General features: G+C 37.8%; 1 protein-coding gene across 1 annotated transcript in view; it reads left to right on the top strand.

Annotated features, from left to right (window-relative positions):
- TBX20 (T-box transcription factor 20) overlaps nucleotides 1-12,734 on the top strand; it is a 35,451-nt gene extending 22,717 nt beyond the window's left edge. Inside the window, exons 7-8 of the mRNA XM_079302656.1 lie at nucleotides 6,627-6,736; nucleotides 11,001-12,734. Coding sequence (XP_079158782.1) covers nucleotides 6,627-6,736; nucleotides 11,001-11,341 — 451 coding nt within the window. The 3' untranslated portion in view covers nucleotides 11,342-12,734. The remainder of the gene's footprint in view (nucleotides 1-6,626; nucleotides 6,737-11,000) is intronic.
- Nucleotides 12,735-20,195: the final 7,461 nt, after the last annotated feature.

Below are 20,195 nucleotides of genomic sequence, written 5' to 3'. Positions count from 1 at the left end.
GAGAAATACCAGAGACTCTGGCAGCTGAACTCCTGGTATCTAGTGCCATTCCAGATGTTGCTGAGGTTACCCCAGCCTATAGCTGCTGCTCCAGATGGGTGGATGGATTGTCTGTATTTTCTGCATCATCCCTTCCAGAACACTGCAGGTGGCTTGGATGCCTTAGCAAATCTTGAAAGTATTACCTGCCTATGCTTAAACACCTGAATTATTCCCTTCAAATTTGGTTAATCTGACTCTGCTTGTTGTTAGCCAGGCAGCTGTTCCTTTTCACCCAGCAGAAAGCCCCCTATGCCACTTAAATCCTCTTTAGTTCCCAAGTTTTTAAGCACTCATACTCCAGCTCATTTTCCACTTAGGTTTTCTGTTATCTATCTTCTTACTTGTGCAAAATAGTATAAATAGTAGATTATTCTAGTTGGTGCGACTCACCTCATGCAGATTTAGTGTGTGCATAACAGGTAGGGATGATGTCAAATTAGATCTATGGTTTCCACCCCAGGGAAAGTTTTCCAGGAACTTCTCCCAACAATTTCACGGGACTTTTCTGTACTCACTTCTCATCATTTGGTTACAGTCAGAAAGAAATGGTTACTCCACTGAGTGAAGTGGAGCTCCATGGAGCTGGCTAGGTAAGATAGCTTTCTCATTTTTATTTCCAATTGAGATAAATGGAGTGAGTATATTGATAGCTTCATGCCCCTTCTTCATAAATGTCATTACTTTTCCCATGCCATGACTTCAGCTAGGCTTTGTCACATCCATGCATATTACAGCTCATCTACAAGTGCTGGATTTTTACTGAGAAAATGACAGTAAACATAATTGTGAGGTACATGTGTTCTTCAACTGTCATCAAACTCCAGATTTTTTATAATTTAAAACTAATTTTCCTTCTTTCTTGTATATATTCTTGCAGTAATGCATCTATCCAACAGTTGCCCAGCTGTTTTGACTTTTTGTGAAAGTGTTTTGGGGCTGTGGATTAGCTTTTGGGCCCAGTCACATGAGTCACTGTAGCCTGTACCCGTGTTTTATCCCTGGTTGATTCTGTTTTAATCTAAGCAATGGAACAGAACTACTTTGTTCTGCTCAAGGATTTGGTCCATACCATGCACCATTCACCACCTGCACTATGTTCCTGTGCTCAGCCTCTAGTATTCATCTACCAGTAAGAGTATATGTAGGAAATTAATATGTCTGTATGTTTGTGCATATGTAAAATAGCAAATAAAAGCCACAGGAACATGAAGGCTGAATGATACCTGAACAGTGGTTCTAACAGCATAAGTTGTCATTTGTAGCTGCTGTTACAGAAATGTATTTGTTCTTCCTGCTAAGTCGTTTTGTTGTTTTGGGAGGTGAGTGGGTTTTGTTGTTTTTTTTGGGGTGAGTTGTATTTGTTGGGTGGGGTTTTTTTGTTTTGTTTTGTTTCTTAACAGACTTGTTTTTAGCACTTCTGTCTTGGACAAATTAGTCATCTTTCCCCTTAAAAAAATGTTCTACTACAGTGCGACATCCGACAAGTTTATTTCGGTTCCTTCTCAGCCCATTTATTCCATCTGTCTTCACCTCACCTCACTTCTGACATCTTCAGTTATCTGGGCTTTCTTCCAAACATACTAACTGGCAGCTACAAAAAAAGGAAACCTTTGAAATGCAGAACTAAAGAAGTAATTCAGGCTGTAAATTGATAATTCATACACTTTATATCCTGTTCTGTATTTTTCTTTGTGTTAGACTGAAAGGCCAAGCAAAACACGATTGTCAGTTTTACTATTTTATTATTTTCCTTTTTTTTTTTTTCTTTTTTTTCATTGACATTGCCTTTCCTTGCAAAGAGCAAGAAAAAAATAGGAGGTAAAGAGCAAACCCCATGATACCAGGAAAAGGGAGCAGATTCTGGGAATATCCTTACCTTTCTGCATACGTAGCACTCGGATAGCATGGGATAAAAAAAAAGGAGGTCAATACTAGGAGGCTTCTCAGCTCTACTCTGAATTTTTTACCTCTTGTAGTCATTCCTGGAACAGTAACTTGTGCAGAAGACAATAAGTTTAGGGTGCCTGGCTCAGCTGCTTGCTCTTTCTCACTGCAGTTTGACGTTAGTGTGTTGTCTTCAAAGAAGCTTAAACCTGGCTCCCACTTGGAAGGGATGGCTGCCCCTTACATCAAACTTCATTCTCTTTGTAGCCATGGTATAGATCTAACATAGATACTGGATGCCCTGGTTCCAGCAAGCTACTTCTGAATCAGCTTTTCTGACACCTTCACCAACACTAAATACATTGTCTTAAGTATTCTTGTCTCAAAGGGAGAAGGTAGGCTTCCCATCTCCATCTCCTTTCTGCCAAATTCAGAATAAGGGTTGTGGTGTTCATCAAGCTGTTGTGCATGCACAGCTGAAGCAGAGTAATAGCAAAAGGAGCAGAAAAAATGACATCAGAGATGCCTGCTCCCACCTACAAACAAGCCCTGTTCTTTCATCTTGATTAAAGATCCTGCTCAGGGTAATCTGGGACTTTATCATCTCCTGAGAGAATTTCTATAATCTGGGTTGACAGCAGAAGAAAATGACCACCCTCACCCAGAGCCTCAGCTACTTTGTTTTCTGCCTTCTTCTAGTTCAAATCTATAGGAAATCTTGGGTTTGGCCACTAAAGTGTTAGTGAATCATTTGTCAGTTCCATCAGGATTTTCCTATTTTTTTTGGTCCTCTGAGGCTACTCTGTACATACAGTGCACTGTTAGCTGTTCAAGGCCAAAGACTCAGCTTGGAATTGTAAGACATAAAGCATCTCTAGGCAGAAGTTTAGTTTTGGAATCAGTTGCCAGCAGAGGCAAGAGTGAAATGTTTAATCAAGAGGTTAGAATCTGCAGAATAGCAAGATGTTCCCTGTATACCCTTTCTAATTGATGAATTCTTTCAGCCTTTCACATACTTCGATTTCGGGTTCAAATTTTGCTGTTTTGTTTTTTGGACAAAGACAAGTGCTTCATTCATAACAAGGTTTGTTGACAGGGCTGGGCTTAAAGCGTGCTTCGGCTGGAATGCAGATTATTGGGATCAATCTGACCTCCTTTTCCTATTATCTCTCTTCACATTTGTCCTTCCTCAGCATCTTCTCTGTGGGTGTGTTTGCCAATATGAGCTTAGTTTTTTCCTTTTCATTTGGCACACGGATCGTTTTTCTCAAACAGCTTCAGTCCCTAACTTGTTCTTCTCCAGCCTGTCATCTTCTACTATTACCCAGTTGTACACATTGCACAGCTTAATCATAGCAATATGCTGTGTGTATGTTCATGCTTTTTCCCCTTCTCTGTGTATTTCCAAGATATCTATGAGTTGAAGGATAGCATGGAAGATTGGAACTTGTTGGTAAACCACACAAAATTATTTGACAGAAAGAAAACATCTTTCCTTTATTCAATTGGCAGCGATCCCTCTTGAACCAAGTTTAATGCTAATTTCTTGCTAATAGAAGAAACTGTGGACAAATGTTGAGTATTGAGTAACTGGAAGTTACTTTGTTCTTCAGACTCTTTACTGTGGAACAGTGCCAAAAAATATGCAAAGACAGCCTTGAAAAAATCTTGCTATTTTTTGAAACTGAGCATAGAATCATAAAGTGGCAAGTACTAATTTATAAAATTATTTCAATAAATTTTTTGAACCACATTGAAATATCTGATGCTGCATACAGAACTAGAAAGCCAGAGGTAATAATGTATTTCCCTTTTAGTAGTATTAGTGTAATATTTTGGACTAGAGAAAAAGTATTTTATTAATCCACTCTCCAGAGCACCATATTGGGATAACCTAAAGGATTCATTCTTCCATGGAGACAATTCTCAAAAAGATTTTTAGATTTACGTCCTCTTGTATCCAGTGGAAACAAGGATATAAGAAGGAATCTGTGTTCCAGATTTCCAGCTTTGTTCCCGCATTTTGAACTAGATTTCACAGGCACTTAAGTCTTGTCGTTAAAGTTTTGCTTCCTCCTATGTATCTGCATTGGAGTAAGTTCTAAGGCATCTCTGTCTTTAAAGGGTGGAAGAGGTTAGTCTCCTCTTTCCAACTTATGTGGGAAACTCCAAATGTTTTCATAGATTGAGTTGCAACTTCTGTCTTATTTATCCAGACTCCAAGTGATGTTCTCTGAGGATGGAATATTGCAGCATGGTGCAGAGGCCGCCACACCTTTTTCCTTTGAAACACAAGGGGAAGGAAAGAAATCTAAGTGCAGACTTCTCTTGTTTTTCTAAGTGGAAGAAACAGTGCTTGGAGGATAACTCAGAGATATGCTTTATGAGGGGAGAAAAAACACCACTTCTAATTTTTTTCTTGTTTCCTTTTGCACACTTAGGTGCCCTCAGCCTTTTGTATTTTGTAGGTCTGTTTGGAGGTTTATATGCAGCATTTATTGTATGTGGAAAGAAGAGGGGCCACCTGAAGACTGTGGGGCAGGTGTCTAAATTCTGGTGTGAATCTCAGTGCTTAGCAGTCATGATGAGAGTCACAGGCTCGACCCTCTAAAATGAAAATTCAGTATGTGTTTTGTGATTATAGCGTAAACAACTAATGTGGATAGTCCAGATAAGCTCATACAGTCTTGAATATTAAATCTCAGTTGCACAAAAGGAACTGTTTCTGTGAGATTAGTTGTTTTCCCTGATCCAAGTTTCCACATTCTCTCTGTCTTAAAAAACCTTTGCCTCTTGTGCCAGTGAGTGAGATTAATCTTCCAAAACCCTTTGCATATTTTCTGCAACACTACATCATAAAATAAATAAATAAATCTACCACATAGTTCCCTGGTTTCAAACTTTGCAGATTCAGGGTTCACTATGAAGTCATATCTCTTCTTCATTTAAAAGAAGAAACCCATATAGAATAATAGAATTCTCTGTCTAGCATACAAACACATCTGGAAAGAATTTAGTCTGCAATAATTGTGGGCTTTAAATCTCTGTAGGTAATTCAAATGTAAATTTATTGGGGTGAGTTTATCCCCAAGCCACCACTGGATCCAATGTTTTAGAGGTGAAATTGGCCCACTGCATTAAAACTACAGTCTGCATTGTTTCTGTTGCATCAGGACGTTATTACATGCTGTAATCTCTGCCATTATAAAACGACGCTTACTAGAAATAAAGTCAATAGAGACAATACAATCACCTGTATTAAATTTATTTTTCAGACCTTGATAGACTAGTAATTCTTTGATTATGAATATATTTATATACCAGTATTTAAATCAATCAGACAACACAGGTTTAATTTGTTATTCTGTTATGCTGTACTCATGTGAAATAGTTGTTTTGGTCAAGCAAAATTCTTTGCATTTCACATTCTGAAGAAAGCCTTATGTTTCAAGAGGCATTCAGCACGTAATGTAAACAATGCCATCTGTCTTTTTCTTTGGAAAATCTTCTTCAAGATAGCCCTAAAATGCATACTGTTTTCAATCACTTAAAAGGCAGTAATCCAATTATATCATCCTCTATATAGGAACTGCCATTGCTTTCAGTCCACTTCCAAGCCTGACACAAGTAAATCACTTTGATAAGATCCTCTTTTATTTTTTTTTTTTTTTCTGAGAGACTAGCATAAGTAATGATACCAGTGATAGACCAAGGACAAAATGACCATAATGGACTTTCTGTAGGAAAGGAAAACATATGCCATTGTGTTTTATCATGCTACTTGAAAAATATTTTTCCCTGGAATTTCTGGAACAGGTGCACTCTAAGCAAAGAGCATTAGCAAGTATGGATGGACAAATGGTAAATTCAGATGAAACCTTCATTGACTAGCAGATTTAAACAACTGTTGCTGCTTAGATTTCTTAAACAGGAACAGAAGGTTAAAGCTATTTTGGAAATGTGCCTAGGTCATTTTCATCTTTGGTATAATGCCACCTACTTACATGGAAGTGTGCTTAGAATGTGAAAGATTGGATCTTCCATACAAACTAAGGTTTATCATGCAGATATGTCTTCCTTCTATTTAAAAATGGTTTAGGTGAGTTCAGTGCTTTGTGCTACCAGTGAGGCAGGGGCCTGGCAGACACATCTAACCTCCCAGAATAGATGTGGCACGAGATCAGTAGTATCTGCAGACTTCCTGCTATGAACTGCCCTCGACTGATGCTGAGAGAGCACAGTCAGAGCTGAGTTATCTCTGGACACACCTGTCTTTGCCGCCACTTTCAGAAAAGGGGGAGAACAGCAAATGAGGTGGTCATGTGCAATGCAAAATCTTGTTTGAAAGGAGCTGGACTGCAGGTGTCTCTTTGAATCCAGACTCATCACTCTGCACAAATAACTGCAGAGTTTGCATTTTTAAATTTATGAAGAGTGCTGGTCTGATATTCACTGTCTGAGACCACATCCAGGAAATACAGTAGGAAGTTCACTCTGCTGAAGAAGCCAGCAAGCGGTGATTCACAATATTAAAAAATGCCAAATCTGGAATTTCCAATGTCATACTATGATGTAAATCTTTTGTTAAGCAACTTTGGAGAACCTGTGTGATCTGGACAGGAAAAGGCACTGTATTTACCTTAATGAATTAGGATGCTGTTTAGGATGGTATTGATACACTAGGTTGTTTCCTTTTACAGAGAAAGTGTGGAGAGCCTTATCCAAAAGCATTCCTATGCCCGATCCCCCATTCGGACCTATGGAGGAGAAGATGATCTCGGGGATGACAGCCAGGCAACACAAAGCAGAGGTATGAAAATGTGCTCTTGATGTCAACTGTGGTGACTCAGTTATCCTTGAGAAAAGCAGGACCACAGGCAGTACTGTAGTAGTTTAAGGCATTTCTCTGGAGTGTCTCTTTCATGAAGTCATATAATGAAGAAGAATACCTGTTACCTTTCGGCTCTTTGGGACACCTGATATGCCCATGGCACTGGTATGGGTGGTTCAATTTAGGAGGCAGTTCTAGAGATGGCCATATAATCTTTGCTGTCAGAAGAGAATTAGTTATGCTCCCTCTTCAAGATGTCTGCAAACCAGAAAACTTAATTACTATGGTGCTGAGAACAAGGCAGCATTCCCCATTTCTTGTCAGGACGTACTAGCTGGGCTCCACAGCACTTATGAAGCACATGATGCGCCACTTGCTGCCCCTCCAGCCTTCTGTGAACAGAGGACTTAGTTCTAACCATTTTCTACCAGCTTGTGGTTAACCCATTTTGCCTTTTCAGGAAGAAAATTTGGTAGCTCCCTGGAAAATGGATGTTTAATTGTTAACTGTTAATCTCTTAAAGGTGCTGTTCCTGCTGAAGAAATTAGCCCCAAATGCTTTATCAAAAAATTTGTTTGCATTAGCACTAGCAAAATTAGCAGCAAGACAGACTTGTTCTTTGTGAGAATAGTTACTGGAGAAATTGCATGTCATAGTTTACCACTGGAAATAGATCTCAAACGCTTCCTGTGGGATTGCTGACCAGCATAAACTTGTGTTGCATTATGCTTTGCATGTTGACTTTGTGACCTGCCTGATATGCCACAGCCACTTGAGGTAAAGCAGTTCTAGCTGTCTTCCAACTGGCAGTGCCCTTGTCTTGTCCTTTAACTTCATATAGTGCTGCTAAGATAAGAGCATTCTTTCTGGTCATGAGCTCTTTGGACTTGTGCAGGGTAAACACACTTATTTTTAACTATGAGTTGCTCTTCAGCAAAATGTGATTAGGTGGGCTTTTTTTTGCACATCTGTTCTAATAGCAGGTCCTTAGATTATTGAGTTTCTGGAGCAACTCTTTACCTGGTACAATGCCATCCTTTCACATAGTTCTGGGGAATTACCTTGCTTCATGTCATCTTAGATCCTAGGTCAGCTGTTGTTAAAGACAGTATTAAATTTTCCATTGCTGGAAGTGCTCAGAGCAAAGCATCTTCTCCTTAAGAATAAAATTTCTCCCTAGTATGATGTCCTCACTTGACAGTGACAAGATGAACCAGGTGAACCTCAGTATGAGAGCTGGCCGTTAAATCTCTTCAGAAGAAAGTCCTTAGAAAGGTGTCATGGGGGGATATACTACTTTATTACAATGAATTTTATGTGTAATAAAAGGGTACAGTTTTGCATTTGCTCACAATATGGCAAATGAGTAAATGAGGAAAATTGTGAATCATGGCAAAGAACTTTATTCTAATCTGGGAGCCATATGCTCCATGGGATGCGTGTGCTCTGGGCAACCAGAGATGTGCACAGAGGGTAAATCATACTGCTCTTACACATGAGTAACTGGTACTGCCTTTGCTCTCTCTTTAGATCTAGTGTCCTTAAATAAGGAAAAGTCCTCCAAGATACAAGGAGAAAAACAATGTTCTTATTGAAATTCCATAGTTACTTTAATTTCTGCTGATGAATTTTAAAAATTACCTTGCATGCAAAACTGATTGATGTTCCCCCCTAAAAATAAGAGTTGCATTGCTGGGTGGTGCATGTCATAAGCTCTTTGAGACCTTGATTGCCTCAGAACTAATTAATTCCCTTGGTGGCAGCGACAGTGGTATGTGAGACTTTGGGGAGTACTAAACTGCAATTAGAGACCAAATCAGCTGGAGCAGGAAAGGATGTTTGAGGAAGTTCTTCTTGAGAATAATAAATAGTTAATGTTGGAAGGGAACTTTAAAGGTCACCTAGTGCAAACCCCCTTCAATGAGCAAGGACATCTTCAACTAGATCAGGATGCTTGGAGTCCCATCCAACTTGACCTTGCATATTTCCTCGCATGGGACATCTGGCTCCTCTCTGGGCAACCTGTGCCTGTGTTTCACCACACTCATGGTAAAAAATTTCTTTTTTATATCTAGTCTAAATATATTCACTTTTAGTTTAAAGCCATACTCCTGTTGTGACAGATCATGCTTAAGAATTTGCTCCCAACTTTCTCATAGGTCTGCTTTAAGCACTGACAGGCTGCAATTAGGTGTCCCAAAAGTCTGCTCTTCTCAAGACTGTACAACTCCAATTCTCTAAGTCTTTCCTTATAGGAGAAGTGTTCAAGCTGTACAATCATTTCACAGTCATTCATGAGAGAGAATCACATACCTTATTCTGCATAAAACAAAGAAATAAATAGCAGTGATAAGCTTGGTATTTACTTCAGCACCCTACCAGTGCTCAGCCAATTTCAGCTGTCTAAAGATGGAAGCAGCTTAACTACAGGACAAGATGTCTAATTCCAAAGGAATTAACAAATAGGAAATATATAAATTCAATGGAAACTCTTTAAGGCATGATTTCTGTGTCTAAATCCATACACAGCATTCATAGTAGCCACCTGGAAAGGAGCCAAATGCAAATCTCTGGGCAAATTCAGATTTGCACCCTGCTTTACTTGTAGTAATGCTCACATACCTCTGATTTGTCAAGGGTTTTGCTGTGGTCTGTGAGTAATGTGTCATCCTTAGAGTATGGCTCTGGATCCCAATTTCCTAGCAGTTATGATTTGGTTTAGTGGTAGGACCAGGATTTGATTCAAGTCTAGTTCCACTGCTAAATTGGCACAATTTTTTTTCCAGTTACTGCTCTGTTTTACTTGTTTAATTAAGCAGAGGAAAAATAATTCATGATTTGAGAATATATCCCATAAGAGATTTATTATTTAAAAAAACCCCAACAATATGCACTTTTTTTTTCTGCTGGGTTTTGCTTGTAGTTTTGGTTTGAATATGTGGCTATGATTGGTTACTTTACTTAATTCCAGTAAGTTTTCCTTGGATAGAAGTCTTCATATGTTTTCATTCTATGGTTTGGGTGAACCATCCTTCTTGATCAGATTTATGAAACTAGTACCTGTTACAAAATTTGTTGTCTCAGAATGTTTTGCAATTCTGAATTGAAAATATATTTTATCAAATACTTTTGCTAATAAATTTATTTTCTAAAGTATGAAAGTTGGTCAAGTAAGAACATATATAAGAGACAAGAGTTATATTATTGTTTAAAGAGGAATACAAAGAGTTTATTTATACCATTTTGTTGTATTCCCCATTTCTAGAAATCACTCATATCATGATGACCAGATGCATATCGAAACTACAGACAAAGGGGAACACAGTGATCAGATTATTTGAAAATGACCATGTGTAATTATCCAAACAAATTATTCTTTCCCCAAAATTTTACTGTCAACATGAAATAAGTAATTAGTTCTAATTTTAAGAAACCATTTTTAATTTTTTTTAATGATTCCTCAATCTTCAGGAAGAAAACATATTTTAAAGAGTTGGAAGATTATTGGAAATAGTTTCTGAAACTTTTCAGATTAAGCAAACCCAAATTAAAATGACAAACAGAACACTTCCATTTGATCAAAAGTAGATAATTACCCTCAGAGTAAGTTCTGCACATCTTAGTAAGAATTAGCACTAGTGTTATTAGAGTACTGCACACAGTTAAAAACACAACAAATACTTTGACATTTATGTTTCTAGAATTTTTTGTTCTATATTATGGAAAGAATCAGGTTGACTGGAAAGATGTCATGTTGACAATTTTCACTGGGATGAAAAAAAGGGAAAACTTGTAGTGTAAATTACATTTTTCTGCATTTTTGCCACACTGAAATTTTAGAAAAAACCCCAAAACAACAGTCCTACTAAGGATCTCATGTAAAAATCTACAAATATGTCTTCAAAATAGGGATGTAATACAGTGAGGTTTCATGCCAGAGTAGATATTTCAGTTTTTAGTGGCAGCATTACAAAATGCTTCATATCTAAAATGTTCAATGTGCAAAGCTGATTTTACGGTTGAAACCACAGCAATCAGCTTCTGAAAATGGAAATTTGTCTAAGATGTAGTGATAAAGGACAGCAGCAAATAATATTTTAAAGATGGAAGCATTTGGGAAGTATTTCCAGTAGGTCATCGAACCCAGGCTTACTGTGAAAGACTGATTTTCTCCCTTTTCACTACTTTATCAGCTTTGTGTGTTGCAGTGCCAATGTTAGGTATTCTTTCTCTTTGTTTACAGGTTCAGCCTTTACAACATCTGATAACCTGTCCCTCAGTTCTTGGGTTTCCTCTTCAACCAGTTTCCCAGGATTTCAGCATCCACAGTCTTTGAGTGCCCTGGGTACCAGCACTGCATCCATAGCTACACCCATTCCTCATCCGATCCAAGGATCTCTGCCTCCGTACAGCCGCCTGGGAATGCCTCTTACTCCCTCTGCTATAGCCAGCTCCATGCAAGGTAGTGGCCCCACTTTCCCATCCTTCCACATGCCAAGGTACCACCATTATTTCCAGCAGGGTCCTTATGCAGCTATCCAAGGACTGCGTCACTCTTCTGCAGTGATGACACCATTTGTATGAGTGACATAAGACAAGAGGAACACGAGATTTTAATTGTGCAAGTTTGCTATTAAAAATACAAGGGATCTTCCTGAAAGGTCTGTGGCAGGAGTGCTGAACTCATAACAAACCAGCTAAGAAAATGTGGATATATTGTGGATATAGACTCCTCTTTTGAGGGATCACAAGAAGAGAGCACATGGCTTGGAGCTACTCACAGATCTATGTGTAACACAGCCAAAATGGATCCTGAAGTCCCCAGGATCTTTGGTTGTGTGCAGCTTGTTCTAAAGGTGCATTATGCCTAGTGGAAAGAGATAATCTTTAAGCAGCAGTGTAAAAACTAATTACCTATAGGTCTTTATTCATGTGCTAGATGAATTCTAAAAAAGGCAATACTCCTACTCATCTTCATCTCTTCTTGTGACTGATGAGCATCTAAACAGAAAAATATATTGCTATAACTTTGAGTATGTTTTAGGCTATATCAGCATACATTTGCTGAAAACAGGACAAAGTGGAGAAAACCACTATCCTTTTTAAGACTGGCATATATTCACCAAAACCATTATTTCTTAGTTGGTACTATAATCACAAAGAGAACATTATTAACAAGTCTGTCTTTCTTTCTTTCTTTGTTTTCTTCACTTATTGGTTCCAAAAAAAGAACTGTGTTACACTGTAGTACTAATAATGTTTCCAGTCCTTCAGTCCTTCAGTCTAAAAGGAAGTTTGTCCAATATCTGAGGAGAAGCAATTTAACTGTTGGTTAAGGGATAATGAAGAAAAATTTTGATTTGGAAAAATCTGTTACTTAAACTTAGAAACCTAAGATTTCAAATTTTAAAGCAGTGCTTTGCTACTGTGTGTGCCACTGAAGACCTGTTTCCTGCTGTATATGCATGCCAAATTAACCCAATTTTCAGGCTAGACCAGTCTATAGACTATCTGAATCAAACGAAAATTAATGGACTGGTATGAGTGGCACTGGAGTATCTTTCCACTTGCTCTGATTTTGTTTGGTTTGGTCATGACTGTTATTATACAAGCCCCTTGGCCAGGAAAATGAGGGTTGTACTACCATTTTTTTCATGTTCCACTAGAATGGTAGAGTTTCCTTAGGAAAATATCAGTACAGAACTTCATACAAAATTTTTTAAAAATTCATATCTGGCTTTTTTTCAGTTAGCATTTGGGGCTCTCATTCAAAGCACTGTCCCCTTTTTCTAGTATGTTGTCTCTGATGTAATGGAGGAGCTATAGAGGCCTAAGAAAATAATGACCTTGTCTGCAGAGAGCTAGCATGAATCCTTTGCACTGCTGGAAGCAGTACCAGTGTGATGTTGCTTTTCTGTGTGGCAAGAGCTGGGATTCCACTGTAAATAATAAGTTGACACAGAGTTTCTGTGTCGAGTTGCATCCAAGCATCCAAAAAAAGAACTAGCATATATAATCTCATATATTACAGATCTCTGTAGAGCTGGAACACAAACCAGACTTATTTCCCACTATTGTCCTCTACTTCTGACCATTCTGTGTTGGGTTCATATGGTAAAAATCGAAGTGCAGTATACTGAGTCACCTACTACCATCTCTGCAAAGTGAAAGGTGAGGCATGTGCACCCCACAGAAAAAAAGTATTTTCTGGTAGTTGAATTCAAAATCTTCTCAATTTGGCCATTTCAATCATCTTTTCAACCAAGTTACCTTTAATATCACCCTAATTTCTCATTAATCACTGTTGGACCTGCTGATGAGAAATTACCTGGACTAATTTGCAACTCCTGTGCTCTGTATGTAAATAAAAATGAAAATTTATTTACAATTCAGACCTGCTACAAGAAGTTCCATAAATTAATATAACAGGCTCTGCAGTAAAATACTCTGGAGTATTTAAATGGCACAGAATCAGACATTGAATTTGTCTTGATGTACCAAATTACTAGATTTTGCTGTAGGCTGTCAGAGACATGGGAAAACTGCATGTTGCAAGATTATGCCTACTTACAACTAGTTTTGATATAAACCCCCTATTTTTCAGGAAATTAGGTGATACTGACCCTACAAGAATGTCATTCTTCAAGTACACATGACTCTACAGAAACAATAATTACAGAAGAGGTTTGGAAGAAAGTTTTCTCTTCAGTTGTTTGACTTCTGTTAGAGTTGAATGAAGACCCTAGGATGACATGCACTAAAGCTGTGGGAAATTCTGTTTATTTTATCTAGTTCCTTCTGCAGCTTCATTAACTTATCTGGACTTGCAGGGGATATGATTAGGATCAGAATTCAAGCTAGTAGTTTTACTACTGATACTTGCATCAGGAAAAGGCCAAGTAGGTAGGCAACTTTTATATGACTCCAGAATCGAGTTTGAAACAGGTAGGCTGATTTAGGCATGGTCAATGTGTGACATAAAGGCTGCTCATACATGACTTTCCTCCATGAATCAAATTCAGAGAAATAAACTGTACAGTCTTTTCTGCCCTATCCCAGTTCCTGCTCTGAGAATGCCAATATTTGGCATGCAGAAATGCCCCCAATACTGTTTCAGAGAAAATTCTCCTGGCCCTTTCTGGAGAATAAAACTGGATTTTGACAACTTCATTTACAAAAAATATTAAATGAAAGAAAAGTGCTTTCCACTACTGTAAATGATTCATACCTGAAATAACATAGCAGTAGGCTGTCTTGATATGAAAACCAACTCCTCATGCAAATTCTCTCTGATTAATTTTGTATTACGGATGATGCAGAATTATCTGTCAAAATCCATGGCTTGATTTTTCCAGTCAGACTAAGTCTTTCTTAGTGGGCTCATCCCTCCTTGTGCTGCTCTCTGATGGCTTAATTCCTTTGCAGCAGAAATCCATTGGATTCCCCACTAATGCAGAATCGCAGGCAGGTGCCAAGTAAGGGAATGAAGGCAGCTTGTGCCAGATTTCCCCAGGAATTAGATCAATAGCTATGTCCATTCCTCACTTCCTCTTTTTTGCCCTCACACTCCTACCTATGAAACTTCTTGCATAGATTCAAGGCTAAAGGGATTAAGTTCACAGAGGCCACAGAACGCCCAGTGAAGAGGTCTTGCCACGTCACAATGTTTCTGCTCCATATCCCTCTCACCTTCCTGTGGGCCGCAGAAGCATGGGAATGATTCCAGGAATAAAATTCCTGCCCAACTGAAGTCAAATAGAAATTTATTGACTGTAATGGAGGCAGGATTTAATTCCCTATTGTCATCTAAAAATAAAGTCTGACAGTAAAAACAGTGGGTTGAATGACACCAACAATATAGAAACAGTACAGAAAAGATTAAAACCCAAGTACAAATTAGCTTTAGCACTGAACTCACAACTGAAAGAAAATGAATGCAAATTTATAATTAATTGGTTAAAGAGTTAAATCACTTTTGCTAAAAAATAAAAAAAATAAATTATATCCACCATTTTGACAATAACCTAGTAATTTACTTAAGGACTTGCTGTACTGCTGTCAACATTATATCACTTCCATGACAGAACATCTGTTGTTGGTAGATGCTAGGAATGCCAAATATAATCTAGAATTTATTTTCCAAACACAATTCACATTTTATATCCCACGAGAAGTGCTCTTCACTTTTATGAGCTTTTTTTCTTGGCTCAGAAAAATGGAGCTGGTTTATGTTGCTTGATTTTTCAGGTTTTTTGTGGGGGGGAAGTGTTGTTTGCATTTAAAAAAAAAAAAAAAAGTGGAGTTAACATGCCTGAATATGCTTTTCAAAGAGAATTATAAGATTTTCCTTTGAAGTGTTGCAAGTATTTTTGTCTTTTCCCTGAAATTCCATTTTATCCATAGATCATCAACAACCTCCAGTCCTCAATCCAACAAAAACATCCCATATATTAACAAAACGGATTTGGATGTATTTATCTGAATTATTTTTTCTTTTATTTTTGGAGCCCTGAGCATCTAAACACAAACCCATTTTTAATTTATCTCTTTGGCTTGCAGCATTCCTTTATTTCCTTGTCAAAGACAGCAAATCAATACTACTGGGTTTCAGTCCTACTCTTCTGGATGTTAACTGAAAAACAAACATAGACCAAGTAGATAAAGGTAGAATTCCTAATGGAAATGTTTATTCATGAGTCCAAGGATGGTAAGTTGTATGGTAGCAAACATGCTTGGTTCCACAACCTTCAGAATGAAGTTGCAGAATTTCTCACAGACAGTTTTACTCACGAAGGCTGGGAAGCTGCATCAACATGCACACGTGTAAGAAGATGTTGCCATTTCCAACATCCAGCAAACACTGATTGGCACGTGAAAAGGAACCTTTTTTAATTGAAAAGCTTTTGGGCTGGCTGCTTGATTATGTAGTGTACCCTCTTTATGTGTATGTACTATGCAGGAACAGAAATATCAAGGAAAATTTTTACAAAAATTTGGGATAATTTCCAAAAGTGTAAGTATATATAAACTGTGGTATTTTACTCCTAGATAAGGGTAAAAGCAACAGTGAGATCAGTGTAACACGGCTCCTTGTCTAGAGGAAGTTGTGCCTACAGTGCATATACTCATCATCTGTAGGGGGATGGCACTCACTGCAGGATTAATTTTGGTTTTAGTGAGATTTTATTCTCACTACTTTTTACAGAGCATTTTCTCCTGCAGGAGATGTGGTTTCTTTACCAACTATCTACTTGCTGGCCAGAGGATTTATGTATTACTCTGTAATAAAATGTCCTTGCATATAATCTATAGATTATCAAATGACAACTTCTTTATCTTTTTAAGAAAAAAAACCTAAGCAGTGAATTAAATAAGCTCTGAAATAACTTTTCATAATAGTTTAAGGACAAAAAATACAGTTTGCTGTATTTTACCTTTAGCACATTTATACAATATTTTTTCTTTTTTAATTGTACCTTCAGAAACACATGGAAAGATTTGGTTTAAAAATAAGAAATGTAGAAAACCTGGATGTAGCCTCTTTAACAGAATGTACCACAGTTCTTCTGTTTGCTGTGTTGACTTTGTTGTTTATAATGCATTGCGTGAGCGCATTCACCATGTACTGAAGTGTGTGTTTGTGTGTATGGGTTGGGGGTAGAGGGAAATCTTTTTATGGAAAAAAAAAAGGTGTGAACATAAACTATGAAGCAACATCTAATGAAAAGTTTCTTTTTAAGTGCAATATATTTATTTCTGCTAGAAATATAGTATCAACATATGTAATATTTGAAGCACTAAATGTTATTTGTAAACAGCTTAAAATTATATGTATATCACAAAAACTGTACAGAAGTGCAAATGTGTGGATATTCAGTTTCTTTCATTAAAATATTGGGTGTTTTGATATATCATTCTTATTTAGCCAAATCTTTCTGCTTCTGTTTTTTTTTCCTCTAACCAAGTTGCTGAGGGCAGTGGAACCAGTAACAGATGTTTCTGAGAGTACACAAAATTTGTTAGGGCTGCTTATCTACAAAAGGTGCTCTAAGTCTTGGATTCATGTGGAGTGATAGTTGTAGTCTAGTTAAATACAACTGTAGTTTGCATGGAGTTACACAAATTATTTATTTTTAAAAATGCTTTGCAATCATATTCATAAAAATTCCTGGGCTTGCCAGCACAACCCAAATAAATGGCTGAAATATAGGGTTCTCAGGGACCCCATGATAGTAAATACAGACCTAGGAAACAAAGTACAAGAAGAGAGTGGAATTAGGTCTGTTAAGTCAGGAGAAGTGAAGAATATGAAGAAGTGAGGAATAAATTCCTCTCCATAACTGCTGCAAGCTTTTTATTTAAAAGGAGTTTATTTCCATTATAATAGCATATATTAAAGCAAGAGAGAGTTAGCTGAGACTCTGTGGCAATCTTTTCCAATGAATTACAGCTGTACTGATTACCAAGGAGTAGAAACAGCCTGCCCAGTGAAGTTGGGTGTTATGAAAGAATGGGCTAGCTAGCCACAAGTTACAGTTGGAGCTTGAGACTGAGGGTCTGCTGCAGTTCAGGATGGAGTCTTCTAGCTGTGCTGTGAGGAGGTAGGGGACATGTGGTCATGCAAGGGACAGATAAGAAGATGTTAGGCAGCCTGGTAAGGGACAGGTTGGGGCTTAGCAGAGGAGAGAAGGAGTCAGAGCTCAGGGGAGCTGCCTCTGAGGAAAAGAGTCAGTATTGTGTGAAGCAGCTAATGAGGAAAGGAATCAGTACAGTGCAGATTTGCCTGCAAGAAGTCCAATGAGAAGCTTTTAATAAAGGACTGATGCCAGTCACGTTTGTCTTGACATAATTGCAACAAGACTCTAAGCTATTCAAAGAGGAAAGATAGTGAGGCACAGTACAGGATTGCCTAGAGAGTATAAGGAGCAATACCTATCATACAAGGTCTTTTAAAACAGGTTGAACATGCACCACTCAAGAATGATTTAATTAAAGTTAATCTTGTCTTAGGGCAATCAAATGATCTGTTGAGGTGCTTCCAAGGTTCCTACAAGAACCATCCCTTAAAGCAGCTTCTGACAAAATTCTCATGTTGCTTAAAAAGTTTTTGTTACACACCTGCAGTTTATCTTGTCCCCAAATTGAGATCTGTTGCTGGGTCTTTTATAGCTAGGTCACAAGACTTGGAAAACCTCCCTGGTTTTCAAAGAAGCTTATGGGATGGAAGACCTGTGAGGTTCTAAGGAGCAGTAGCAGCAGTATTGTCTTGGTTTGTGAATGTCAGCAAGGAGATAACAGCCTGAGGTAATTCCAATCTATCTTTAACTATGCTAAATTGCAACCATGCATTAATGTATCTCATTAAGTTTGGGATGTATGAAAATCAAGATAGATCACTGAGCTGGTAACTCCGCGTGATGCCTTTTGTCTCTGCATTATATTTTTATGGCATCTTGGTAGCAAAACACCTGCATTCTCTCATGGATATTCAGTGCTGTGAAAATCTTTTGCCTAACCTCAGGCTAAGGGGGCTTCCTTGATGACAAGTAAAATCAAACATGAGCATTAGCACTTTCCTGAATCAGAACTATTGGCTGTGCACTGGTTCAAGATGATTAGTTATGCCAATGGTCCCATTGAAATCAGCAGGCTTGCTTGTGTAAAGTTAAATCAGTGCTTAAGCATTGCAGTGGCTCTGCAACAGCAAAACTCCTTGTGATTGCAGAATCAAGACTTTGGGGAACAAGTTGTCTCTGCAACAAACACCTCTATAATTGGAGCCTTTATCTGCTATTTTCTAAATAGAACCTGGGGAATTCAACAAAATGAAGATTCTGAACTGTCTCCTGGTATGGTTACTTTGAATAGACTGATGAGTAGTCATGATGACTGTAGGCTGCTTTGTGTATCACATTTAGAAAATAGATTTATATCCAAATGATCTGTCTTGAAGATAAGCAGTGCAGAAAATAAATTATTTGGAGAATGCTATTTTCTAAACTTCCTGTGCAGGAGCACAATGAATGCATGATTTAATGGTATACTTGAAATGCAGAGCAATAAACAATATTTTGAATCCAGAACATTTCAAATACACATAAAATATTTAGATTATACACCACCAGTTCAATATATAAAAACTAACAATAATCACTAATAATAACTCTAAAAATTAAACTGCCAGTGTTCTAATGTTGAAGATCTTTAGTGAAGTTAGTCACTGATAATCAGGGTTGATCAGCAAGGCTTTAAGGACCTTTGCAGGCGGTACAGAAGCTAGTCCTTGTTCTCCAGAGTAATAACCAGAGGGACCAAGAAAAACCTATGGGGATGCCTACCAAAAAAGTTGGACAGAGAGGTTTTTTTGAAGAGTAGCATAATAATTTCTCCCAATACAGAGAGTATTAGCTATATCACCACTGTAGCATTTTTAGCTCTGTTGATATAAAATATAATTTGACAGACAGGCACCTCCAAATCCAGTATTTTTAAGGCTTTTTAGGATGGAAAATAGGTCCATTGCAGCAACTGCACTGACTAACTAATTTGATAAATTAAAATCAAGCAATTATTCGCAAGCAACAATTTTTGCCTCTTGGTTGACTTTGTCATTATTCCCAATGTGCAGCCTACCAGGAATATATGCAGTAATTTTGAGTGGTTTGAGGGTGTTGTATCCTAGAGAATGTCCCAGGCTTGAGTCATGATTTCACAAACTCCATGAGTACCCCCTTCTCAGAGACGGTGTTCTCCTGAGTTTGCAGAAGGGCAGTTGCAGAAATGGTTGTGAGCTGAATGGTTGTCCCTCAGATAGGCACTCAGCTAGCTCTCTGTCTGTTTAAATTACCAACAATTGCAGAATAGCTCAAAGAGTAAGAGAATTTAAAAAGAAAAAATGCTTGCATCTTTAATTGATGATATTTAGAACAAATAATCCCCTCAAAAGTGAAGGTGATAACCATTCCTTGAACAGCTGTGGCTTTTCTCTATTTAGATGCTTAACTTTGGTCAGTTGTTCTGAGAGAATCACAGAAGAAACAAAGTACATAGCAAGAAATCTGTGTCTGTCACCTGTCCCAGAAGTCTGTTAACTGTGCTTTCAAAAGCAATACATTCATATGGTTTTGTCACCTCAAACTAGAATGATTTTTGTGTTTTTTACCTGGGTCTCAGTCTTAAGGCATCTTAAATGATGTGAAAGGAGTTATATGGAATTGGCGAAGTTCACGACTTCTTTACTTCTGGTCTGCACTGTCTTCCAGTCAGCTTCTATGGAAAATTTTAATTTTAAATAAAATACTAAATCACTTAGGTATTTGGTGTCATCAGAAACTTTGAGTACTCACAGAGGTAGAGTAAATTGTGATGCCTAAACTGGTAGTCTGTGCTTAATAGCGGTCACTGAAATTGGACTTGAATAAGGGTTTTTTCAATAGAA

Source organism: Erithacus rubecula (genome assembly GCF_903797595.1).
Source record: "Erithacus rubecula genome assembly, chromosome: 3".
NCBI classification, from domain to species: domain Eukaryota; kingdom Metazoa; phylum Chordata; class Aves; order Passeriformes; family Muscicapidae; genus Erithacus; species Erithacus rubecula.
This window is presented reverse-complemented; position numbering and strand designations above follow the sequence as displayed.